The 12,063-nt window shown below is 42.2% G+C and overlaps 1 protein-coding gene across 13 annotated transcripts in view; it reads left to right on the forward strand.

Moving 5' to 3' along the window:
* Positions 1-12,063, forward strand: part of NSD1 (nuclear receptor binding SET domain protein 1) — a 62,137-nt gene that overhangs the window by 41,897 nt on the left and 8,177 nt on the right. For all 13 annotated transcript variants that reach the window (XM_033140447.1, XM_033140443.1, XM_033140446.1 and 10 more), the window contains 13 exons: positions 765-883; positions 2,650-2,793; positions 3,288-3,411; positions 3,678-3,878; positions 4,082-4,261; positions 5,133-5,289; positions 5,685-5,890; positions 6,939-7,051; positions 8,018-8,287; positions 9,392-9,508; positions 9,781-9,922; positions 10,503-10,609; positions 11,284-11,485. In XM_033140447.1, coding sequence (XP_032996338.1) covers positions 765-883; positions 2,650-2,793; positions 3,288-3,411; positions 3,678-3,878; positions 4,082-4,261; positions 5,133-5,289; positions 5,685-5,890; positions 6,939-7,051; positions 8,018-8,287; positions 9,392-9,508; positions 9,781-9,922; positions 10,503-10,609; positions 11,284-11,485 — 2,082 coding nt within the window. The remainder of the gene's footprint in view (positions 1-764; positions 884-2,649; positions 2,794-3,287; positions 3,412-3,677; positions 3,879-4,081; positions 4,262-5,132; positions 5,290-5,684; positions 5,891-6,938; positions 7,052-8,017; positions 8,288-9,391; positions 9,509-9,780; positions 9,923-10,502; positions 10,610-11,283; positions 11,486-12,063) is intronic.

A 12,063-nucleotide genomic window follows, 5' to 3' on the forward strand; every position in this document is an offset into this window, starting at 1 on the left:
TAAGCAAGATTCTTCTGTCACGTTACATAATCATCAGCCCACTGCAGTGTAAGTACAGTAGATATTTTCACACAGAGACCAAGTCATAAATGAACTGGGTCCAGATCAGAAAGAAGGAATTGCATCTTTGTCTTATTAGTCAGAGTCAGTTTAAAAAGGAAAACGTACTGGAATTCTTGGCAGCAGTGAGTGTAGTGATGGACTCAGGACCACTCCAAAGATGAAGAAGGTGTGCGGGGTGGATCTGGCCAGAAATCTGTTCAAACAACAGCAGAGTGATAAGAAACAACATGAGACTCAAAGGTGTCCTTTGGCTTGCCTTTCTGAATTTTCAGCTCACACCAACCACATTTTTCTTCATGATCATGAGGGTGAGAAACTAGTTGTTAACCAAGGTGTCTTCTTAGACACCAGTAACTCTGCTGTATGGTGTTCAAAGGGATACCTGGAACCACCCTGTTTATCAACTCACTGGTACTTTCTTCCAACCTATGGTATTTGGGTAATATGGAACAAAGGTGACTTTGTCTTATTTTGGTGAAAACATACTCAACACAATATGAATTTTCATTCTAAACTGTGAAGTCCTCTTGAGAGGTTTGCAGACATTTATCTGAAATTGAATTAAGGGTTAAGGATGGCTATGGTGTGTCCTACTTATCAGTGCTGGATTTTGGGGTTTAAAATTTGAGAGCCATAGTTGTCAGAATTACCTTAGGGTGCAGTTATTTGCTTACAGTCTTGAAACACCTTCCTTGCTGCAGCTCCTGAAAAGGTTCCAGGCAAACAGAGAAGGCGAAAGCGGCAACGACGTACTTTTGCTTCAGCTCCATACAAGAAGGAAAAGGGTGAAGATGTACTGGGAGAAAATGCAAACTCTGAGGTACTGCTGGGCTTTGGATTCTGTAAAAGGATACATGTATGACATCTTTTTGAAGTAGCATTATATATATATAAATGCATAAAACTATTGACTGTGTTGCAAACAAAGGCAGGACTGCACAAGAGTATTGTGTATATCTAAACTAGTAGCTCATGTTTAAAAGATTTGCGTTAACCTAAGTATTCATACACACATACATTTCTATGCCGCTAAATCAAGAAAAATGTATTCATTTTGAATTATACATACAAACAACAATTACAGGAACTTGTTCTCACAATGTGAGATAAAGCCTGGACAAACTCGCCGCAGCTACAAGCTGAATGTCACACCAACTGCCCTGAAACCCTTCCCTGTTCAGAAAATGGTGTATATAAAATCAAAAGTAAAAACATAAAAAGGCAAAGTTCAGAAGCACATAAAACTAGGTTTTAGCGATATTGTTGTGACACTTTCACGGTTGGGAGTCCATTTTAGATTACAGTATACTGAATTTCACTGGGCAGTTGGCTTTAACATTCGAAACGGTATATTCTAAAGCATGTTTCTGTCATAGGCTTGCAATTTTATAATACTATATTTCCATACACATACAGGATGTGGAAATGAAAGCTACAAGTTTTGTATTTCACATGCTGTGTTCTTTCCACAAGACCTAGTATGAAACTGTTTTTTTTTTCTGTTCTGTGACACCTTCATGGTATAGAAATATATGTTCTTTCTTCTCTGAAACCAGTATACTACAGTCTTCTTGGACAATATCCACCAGTTGTTTGAAAGTATATGCCCACAACTTTTTCTTGGTTTAGCACCGACAGGAGGGTTCCTGTACATCAAGGTTTTATATATTTATTTAGTGGTTACGTTTATAACCCATCCTTTTCTCACAGTGACCAACGTGTTCATGCGAGCAGAAGAGTTGCACCTGCTTCTCTTAACACAGTCATTTGCAATTGTCCATTTGCATCTCATTATATAGTCTACACTGTTTGCTGAAGACACACTTCTGTACCCTGCCCTGAAGAGTTGTGTGATATTTGTGAGACCACCCCTATGATTCTTTGGTTTGTTTCAAGTTGCTTTATTTGATTTTAATATTGTATGATATTATGCTTGCAACCCGTCATGGGATCTTGTGAAGGGGGAGGGGTATGCAATCTAATAAATCAATAGCATTGTGTGCCAGATCCTGAGGTTGCGCTCTGGAGACAGTGTGGTGTAGTGGTTAGCGTGTTGGAGCAAGACCTGAGAGATGGGGGTTCTAGTCCCCATCCATGAAGCTCACTGGGTGACTTTGGGCAAGTCGCTGTCTTTCAAATCTACTCAACCTCTCAGGGTTGTTGTGAGGATAAAATGGAGATGGGGGGGGGAAACCATGTATGCCACCTCTTGAGCACCTTGGAGGAAAGGCAGGATATAAATGTAATGAATAAATAAACAAATAATGGTTGTGCAACATAGGTGTTTAGGAAGTATACTGCCACAGGGCAGCAATATAATCATAGTCATGTGTTTTATTAAAGTTCAGAATGTTTATTTCCCTCAGTGAAACCTTAAAAGTAGAGAAGCGTGAGGAGAGTTAGCGGCACAGCATGAGGCACTTTCTGCAGGCAGTGTGATTAGGGCTAGAGGCGTTGCGTGCAGCTCAACAAGCAGGTTGGCAGAACATCCCTATGTATTGTACCCAAAACTATAAGAGCAGCCCAGCAGAGGGGGTGAATGAAAGAGAGAATCTGACTGATCACAGTCTTTCATTTTTTCAAAAGGGAGATAGGACTAATCATGGAACAGCTGGAAGCCCCAAGGAGACTATCGAGGAAGGGTCTGAAAATGACCATGGAGTGCCTTCATCCAAACGGATGCAGGGGGAGCGAGGAGGAGGAGCTGCTCTCAAGGAGAACGTGTGTCAGGTAAAAGTCTGAAGTGCTTCGCTTGAATGCTGGTAATTGTGAAGATGACTTGAAGCAGCCAGACTACTTGGGGACAGGCCATGTTAGCAGGAACCAGATCTTTGCAGAGCTTGCATCCAACGCTTTTTAAAAAAAAGCTTCTGCAAACAAAACTCTTGAGGTTTTTTTAATTAATTTTGACATGAGGGCTTTCTGTCTGTAATCCTTCTTTTGTGTGCAGTCCCAGAACCATTTTGGGTAGACAGGAAGTGTGCGGGGTACAGGATTGCAAAAGTGTGCTTAAAGTGTGCCTTGTAAGAAGGAGCTTCTGAAGTAGTGTAAATCACTGGAAGTTCTAATGTTTGAGCCAAACAATTAGACCACAGCGGCTGTTGCTGAAAAGTACTTCCGAAAATGTGTTTGCTGTGGTTTAGTAGGTATGCATAAACTAGGATTCCCCACTCCCACCTCTTTAATTTCAGCCCATGGCAACACATTGTTTAATTCCTTTGCAGATCTGTGAAAAGCCAGGCGAATTGTTGCTCTGTGAAGCCCAGTGCTGTGGAGCTTTCCACCTGCAGTGCCTCGGGCTCTCAGAAATGCCGAAGGGCAAGTTTATCTGCACTGAGTGTTCCACAGGTACGAAACTGAACTCACTGATGGTGTGGCGAACTCTCGGGTTGCTTTCAAATGTTGGAGCTTGTTGAAAACAAATGGCTTTGCAGCATGGAGCAGAACGGCTCTGCTGTCTACCAGGCTGGAGCAATCCTGATCATGTATGTTGTTGCCTCCAGCCATGATGTCTGCTTGTAACTTTTTTTTTTTTTGCTCTGCTGCTGTTCAAGACTCTTCCACCTTCTGTTCTTTGATTGTGTTTCTTCCACTTTGCTGCCCTCTTCTATTAGGGGTCCACACGTGTTTCATATGCAAGAACAGTGGAGAAAACGTCAAGCGGTGCTTGCTTCCCTTGTGTGGGAAGTACTATCATGAAGAGTGCATACAGAAGTACCCTCCCACAGTCATGCAGAACAAGGGCTTTCGCTGCTCACTGCACATCTGCATGACTTGCCATGCAGCCAACCCAGCAAATGTCTCTGCATCTAAAGGTACAGTAACCTTTTCTTGTGCCCAGAATGGAAGTGCATTTCTACATTCATTTTAACTGTGCTTACAATTCATTGGTGTGTCCCCCACCTTCTTGGATATTTTAAAGGTGGGGTTGGTGTCTAAAACTTGAATTTTAATAAATGATTTTTTTCAGATTTTATTATTATTAAGCAAATGTAACTCCAATATATTTCTCTGCTAGGTCGCTTGATGCGCTGTGTCCGATGTCCTGTTGCATACCACTCAAATGATTTCTGCCTCGCTGCTGGGACTGTGATTCTTGCTTCCAACAGCATGATTTGCCCAAATCATTTTAGCCCTCGAAGGGGCTGCAGAAACCATGAGCATGTAAATGTCAGCTGGTGCTTTGTTTGTTCAGAAGGTAAGGCGCTTTGTGCTGGGCCTGGTACGTTATGAGTGTTGCCATACTTTGAATGAGTACGAGCATAGGAGGATGTTGTTGAAGAAGTGATTTATCTCACTTCTTCAACAACATCTAATTTATCAGCTCTTTACCTCAACATGATACAAATGGTCATGATGCTGTCCTTTGTCTAAGTGAAACATATTGCTGGACTGAGGTATACAGTCAGGATCATCTCTGGGGGTCCCTACTTTGGGCCTAAGAGAGAAGGAAGCAGCCAAAAGAAGACAATGGGCCTTCCATAGAATGCAGTACCTAAAGGCCCTCTAAAGGCAGTGGTCATGTTAGTGGGATGGACCACAGTGATAAAGCCACTAAAACAAAATTTTATATATATGTTTGCTAAGCTTGTTGACATAGCAGGGACAGCAAATGAGACATCGAATATAGGGCTTAAGCCCTTCTTCCATAGAGCTTAGGGCAGTATACATGGTTGACTTTCCCCTTTTCACCATCCCCCTTTCTGTGAGCGAAGACTGGCCTAACTGCCCCCTTGTCATATATAACACCTCAGAAGATGAAGTAGTGGAAAAAGTAAATGTTGTGCCCCGCAGGTGCTTCGCTATGCAAATAGATCTGATTGGGTTTAGCACTGGCATATTGTATTGGTTTTGACACAGTTGAGACCTTTACAATAAAATTGATAACCTGGTGGGTGAAGTTAACCTTATTCTGGAGACCAGCACTATCCTCTTTTGATGCATTTTCCATTTAAAGAACTGAAGTGGGATTTGAGGTCTGGATAGGATGAGCTCCCCTTTTAATGTGATGCTGTGCATGGGTGTTCCTGTGGTTCTGTCCCTGACATACCTGCCTTTCTTTCTCACAGGTGGAAGCCTTCTGTGCTGTGAATCCTGCCCCGCCGCATTCCACAGGGAGTGTCTGAACATTGACATGCCAGAGGGGAGCTGGTACTGTAACGACTGCAAAGCTGGCAAGAAGCCACACTACAAGGAGGTAGTCTGGGTTAAAGTGGGACGTTACAGGTGAGAGTGAAAGAAGGCAAATTCTGTTATATTGAAAAGATTTCAGTTGTCTCTTGTGAAAGCCTGTTGCTACTGCTAATTTCTGCTTTGCTAATGTTATTCATATTCACAATGTCAGGAGGGGACCTCTCCTCACCTTTATGTGTGTTCTTACCAGCATGGCTGCTGCTGCCACCCTTGCATTTGTTTCCACAATGTTAATAGAAGACGTAAAGTCTTCTACCAATGTGGGTTCCTGTTATGCCATGGTTAGGTTAGCAAACACACACACACACACACACACACACACACAAACAAACAAATGATGCATCTCCAAAGGAGTGGATCTAGGAAACAGACATTCCAGAAATTTATCCATGGGCTCATCTGTTTTTCTTGCCTTTGTTCATTTCCAGGTGGTGGCCAGCTGAGATTTGCCACCCTAGGACCATCCCTGTCAACATCCAGAAAATGAAGCATGTCATCGGTGAATTTCCTGTGCTTTTTTTTGGATCAAATGATTACCTTTGGACCCACCAAGCTCGAGTATTTCCCTATATGGAAGGAGATGTGAGCAGCAAGGACAAGATGGCAAAGGGAGTTGATGGCATTTACAAGAAGGGTAACCCATTTTCTTTTACTCTAATGTAACCATGAAAGTTAGCAATGAATCCCATCTTTTTCTGTGTTCTCAGGAAAATAAGATGCTGCTTTAAGGGGGAAAAAAATAGATTCTGGCATCATTATACTTCAGAAATAGCCCTGACTAGAATTATAGATAGAGGAAATTTGCTTTGTCATGATGTCTGAATTGATGAACAGTGGTTTGTGAGTGGTCGGCACACCAGAATTGGAAGCTGTGGTTTGAAATAGGTTTGCAAACCATAGTTTCTGCTAAGCAAACAAACTATAGTTATAACTATTGCTTTGCCTCCAAAGGCCACTGGGCCTAGACACAGAAATACTAAGCAGACATGTAGTTCTAAACTATACTTTGTCCATCCAGAACCTCAAACTGTGGGTGCATTTGCATGTCATGGTAAACAATGGTTAATTCTTTACCATGAGAGTGTAGCTTGCTCCCCATTTCCCCACAACTCTTGGCGTATATGGTTGAAACTTAACACTAAATCGGGGATTATAGTTTGTTGTTCCACTTGCTACTGGATGGAATAAAGTGGGAGCGATTTCCATATTCCTGGTGAACTATTAACTGTGGTTTACTGTGACATACAAATTCAGCTAAAGTGTGTTGAGAGGTCAGAACTGAGTCTCTCTTGTTGTTGTTTTTAATCTTTCCTGAAGTGAAATTTCTTGATGTAGGAACCCAGCATGGAGTAGATGGGGATTGGTGTCTGTCTTGCTTTAAGATGTAGGGATAAAACAAATTATTTCAAGAAGCTTGAGTTACACAAAACAATGTCTTTACTTTTTGCGATCCTGAAACAAAGGTATGCTAAAGTTTTCTGGCTACTGCCTGGGAGTATGGAAATCTCAGTACTGTTCTCAGTTTTGCTACAGACTGTGAATCCTAGAGAATCCTCTTTGTGGCTGCTGTTTCCTGTCCCGTCTGTTACTGGTGCCTCCCTTCAGCATATTTACATGTAAGTGCATATAGAAAAGTGGCTGAATGTCTGTTCATATATAATGAGGAAGTTTTCTTAATTTAGCTCTGCAGGAAGCTGCTGTGAGGTTTGAAGAGCTAAAAACACAGAAGGAACTGAGGCAGCTACAGGAAGACAAAAAGAATGATAAGAAGCCCCCTCCGTACAAACATATCAAGGTGAGGATGCAGGACATGATGACAGATGGTGGGCCTTGTGCACATGTGTTGCCCCCAATCCCTTGAAGGTGGTTGGGCTATGAGACTGTGTGCTCCATCCTTAGCCATAATGAAGGCACAAGTCTTAACCATTGTTAAAGCTGACCAGGACGTGCTCTTAACTATACACTCCTCTTGCCAAGGATTTCTTCATATATTGCCACCTGCCACTACACCACAAAAACTGAAACCTGTACAGTCTGTCCACTGTGAAACATTTCCTTTAGACTTTAAAGGAAGCACACAGGTTGTTTTTGGTGGTACCACAGATTCACATGGCAGGATTCACCTAACAAGTCTCGTCAGTGCAAGCCCTGTGTGAGGATTTCCACTTGCACAAGGGGACTTTTCCATCCTCTCCTCCCCCTCCACACTCGCTGAATTGGGTTTAAGGGGGTTTGGAGAACCCCCAGAAGTGCTGGGGGGATCATTCTGTCTGGCAAGGTGCATTGCTTGTGTTGATGGGGTGTTTACTGTAGTGCAACATTGAGTTTTACCTATGTTTTAATCCCAGTGTAAGCTATGAGGTTAGCTATTGGCCACATGAACTTCAACTCTTTGGTGACCAGCAGTAAACCTTTGGTGTATAAAATCCTGTTGAAAGGAAGGGAGTCTCCTTGCTGTGTGAACGTGTATGTTCTTTCAGTCCCACCCTGGGAAAGGATCACCTCACACTATTGCACACCATTACAATAGCTGATTAAAGTGGAAGGCGCATTTTCTATGCTGGTGGAAGAGTTGCAGTTGAAACAATAATAAAGATTAACAATATACATGAAAGTGCAGTATTGACCCATTTCAACAAGTATCACTGTAGCAAAAGTCATTTCTGATTTCCATGTATGCAGTCTACATTTCTGCATTCCAGTGATGTACAATTTAGCTAGGCCAGCCGATTTACTTAGTGGCTTATATCTGTATTTAAAGGTGAACCGGCCTGTAGGCAAAGTGCAGATCTTCACTGCAGACTTGTCTGAGATCCCACGTTGCAATTGCAAGCCAGCTGATGAAAACCCCTGCGGCCTGGACTCCGAGTGTATTAATCGCATGCTACTTTATGAGTGTCACCCTGCTGTCTGCCCTGCTGGGGAACGTTGCCAAAACCAGTGTTTTACCAAAAGGCAGTATCCTGAAGTGGAAATATTCCGCACACTGGCAAGAGGCTGGGGCTTGCAAGCCAAAAGAGACATTAAAAAGGTATGTTTGTTTTTTTGCTGTCTTAATTCTTCCCCAAGTTTAGTTTCAGCATCCCACACTTTCTATAACTAAATTTAGTTTTTCTTTCTTAAAGCGTAATTTTTTTTAAAAAAACAAGAAATGAGTCATTATTCCTGTCTAAGACATACATACACATGTGGTAGGAGTTTGTTTCCCATGGTTACCTAAATATATAGTCAGTCTTTGCCTTCCCATATATAAGTTGGGTTCCGTGCTAATGGAACCTTGAAACAATCTGAACTAGATTTAGCAGAAATCAATATATGCCAGGATTTCCCCAGATGAGTAGTATTGCTTACCTCTCTCCTTTTCACCCTACACTGCAAATTCTTGAGTGCCCAGTTTTTCATCACACATTCTGTGTTTTAAGAAACAGATGGAAATGACTGCTCATTAGACTGTTTTTAACCACCACATTTTCTTACACCAAAATCATCCTTAATTAATACCCATCTAAGTAAACGGATCTTAAACCCCACATTTAAACTGAGTGGATTACTAAACAAAAATTCTGTCAAGGCGATGTCTGCATTTGCAGTTTTCACTGTTGTAAAAGGTAACTACTGTAAATGCTTGAATTGCTGAATTTCAGCTCTCCTAGGCAAACCATGAGCCCTAAACCTTGGCTACTTCTCATGGTTAATTATGATTTAGCTCAGCACAGCAGTAGAAGGATTAGGGAGGCACTAAGCACTCACAGTTTTCTTTTTTGGAGGCCATGGGTTGGCGAAGTGTGAAAGGCGTACCAGACTACAAAGAGCAGTGGTCTAGGTCAAAAGAAACCAGTTTGTAATAAAACTGATAGTTATGATGCTCTAGTATGTTTTATTAAGGAATGCAGTTCTGTACCTAAAATAGAGATGGTGCGTCCTCAGGCTTGCCTTCCGAAAAGCACTAAAGATTTTGCTTTCCATGAAAAGCTATGAATTAGTAACTTTTGTTTTAATGGGTGTGTGTTTTGTTGGTTTGTTTCCTATGTGTATCTCTTCCCACCCCCAAACCCTCTGAATTTGGTTGGTCTTGGCTTTGTATTCAGAGTACTGTATGTTGTTATCTCATCTCTTCCCACTTCCACACTTTCAGGGTGAGTTTGTCAACGAATATGTGGGAGAGCTGATAGATGAGGAGGAATGCCGGGCCAGAATCCGCTATGCCCAAGAGCATGATATCACCAACTTTTATATGCTAACTTTGGACAAGGTGTGTGAAAACATTCCTGTTTTCTATATCTGAAGTAAAATACTGCTAGTTCATGTACGGTTTGAAACAATAAATTAAGATACTGTGCCTTCTGTTGGCATTAGTTTTAGATTGCAAGACCACCTGATTTGTGTGCGTTCTTTCTTGGAAAGACATCTCCCCCAACCCTCAAATTTCTTAGAGCACTCCATATCTGTATTGCACTGCTTATAGCTAAGAATAAAGTTCTGGCTGTGTTTTGAAAGGCTTGAGTTCTTCCCTGTGCTTTTTAGGATCGAATAATTGATGCTGGACCAAAAGGCAATTATGCTCGATTTATGAACCATTGCTGCCAGCCAAATTGTGAGACACAGAAGTGGTCAGTGAATGGAGATACTCGGGTTGGCCTTTTTGCGCTCATAAATATCAAAGCAGGTAAGGAGCCCTAATGATTAGTAGCCTTGTTTCTGATATTTTGGCGTATCAAGAAATGAAAGTCTGCAGGCTGAGGGCAGGTTTAACTAATAAGTCCCACTAATGGAACTCTGTTCAAGGACTTCTGCTGATTCAATGGCACTTCCCTTCTTTTCCCATCCTCTCATTGAAATTGGCTTTGTGGTGGTGGTGGGGGGGGGGCGGTCAAGAAAACCCCCAGAACTGCATGTGGGGGGGGAGCAGAGGGGGGATCATTTTGTCTCACAATCTGAAAAGCTTGTACTATATTCACAATGTAGGAAATTTCATCCTGCTTGTTGAAATTTCATCCTGCATGACCCTCAGGAGGTAAGGTAATGCAATTGTACTAAGTCATAGACCTTTGTTGCTAGCCAGCACTGGAATTTCAGCACATACAAGGGAAAGTAGAAGCAGCAGATTCTCCCCAGCATTTGCACATCTTTTTTTGGTGGTTGGTTTTTCTTGTTTGTTTTTAATCTTTCATTCCAGTTCTAGAACGTCAGGTTTAGCAAAGCCTATTACAATCCAAATGGGTCTCATTGATTTCTCTGATTACCAGGGACTGAGCTGACTTTCAACTACAACCTGGAGTGTTTGGGGAATGGGAAGACAGTTTGCAAATGTGGTGCTCCAAACTGCAGCGGTTTCCTTGGAGTAAGACCAAAGGTATTGCAAACCCTTATTTAGATTTCTTCCTTCAGCTGCCCTTTGAATTGCTTGGGGTTCATTTTTTTTACTTAATTTAAAGGAATCTTGTTCTCTTCAGTATACTCCTCTCCAAGTTACTATGTGATTGCTACTGCTGTTGATAAAAATGACACCCCTTTAAAGCCCACTCTGCATTGCTTAAATCATATGAAAATGGGGTGGGGGGAAGGGGACTGGAAAAAAGCCAACGCCAGGAGAGATCTGTGCTAATAATGTTAATCACTGTAGAGGGAAGTTTTTAATGTTTGATGTTTTACTTTGTTTGATGTTTTAATTTGTTGGAAGCCGCCCAGAGTGACTGGGGCAACCCTGTTAGATGGGCAGCATATTGTTGTTTTCCTGACACAATAGTCAGGATGAATGTGAAACTTCCAGTGTGTCCAAAAGTGTCCAGTGTGAAAAGGAACTTTCATAGCTGGGGAAACTCTTGGTTTATTCATACTAGGAAAACATAATCTTATCATATGGCCTATTCAGGACTGAACGGTTTACTTACCCCTCAAGAATTGTGATTGCAGCTGTTTTCCTTGTGGTCTTTCATCAAGTCAGCTAAAGAATGTAACAGAAAGAGGTATGAGGGCAGGGATTTGTTCCCTTTGAGCATTTAGCCAGTGGCATTGTTTTGTCTCCAGAACCAGCCACCTGCCTCTGAAGAGAAGTCCAAGAAATTCAAGAGGCGGCATGGGAAGCGCAAATCCCAAGCAGAGATTATGAAGGAGCGCGAGGATGAATGTTTCAGCTGTGGGGATGGAGGGCAGCTGGTTTCCTGTAAGAGGCCAGGCTGCCCAAAGGTGTACCATGCTGACTGCCTCAATCTGACCAGGCGTCCTGCAGGTCAGTCACGTATTCTCACTATTGTTCATAGAAACTTAAGTATAACAGCTGCACCGATAGCACTAGCCTCGAGCGAGAAATGGTGCCTCCCAAGCTTAGCAGCTGGTGACAGTTCATATAATAAAAACAGGAGGAGAGCCCAACTGCATCAGAACAAAGGCCTATCTAGTCCAGCATCTTGTTCTCACAGTGGAAGCCCGGAAGCCCCACCTGAGTGCAACAACACACTCCCCATTCATGTTCCCCCGCAACTGGCATTCAGAAGCATACCATCTCTGAGTGGGGTGCTTGTTTAGTGCAGACAAAAGACCAAATAAAAGTAAGTTCCACCAGCTCAGTTTGAAAACTTGATTTAAATCATTACAGTACTTTGTTGTTGTTGTTGCTTGAACCAACTTGAAACACAGTGGTTAGAACGGAATGAACAAACCAGCATGCTGAATGGGGTTCCTGCATTTTACACAACTGCAAAGTAATTTATAATGGCAAATGGATGCCTGGTAAACTAGAGCTGTTTTTGGATGATACTCCCTGAGCAACCTCCAGGGTTAGTCCAGGCTTGCTTTCTTGTTGATTTC

Source organism: Lacerta agilis, chromosome 2, assembly GCF_009819535.1.
Source record: "Lacerta agilis isolate rLacAgi1 chromosome 2, rLacAgi1.pri, whole genome shotgun sequence".
In the NCBI taxonomy this organism is placed as follows: domain Eukaryota; kingdom Metazoa; phylum Chordata; class Lepidosauria; order Squamata; family Lacertidae; genus Lacerta; species Lacerta agilis.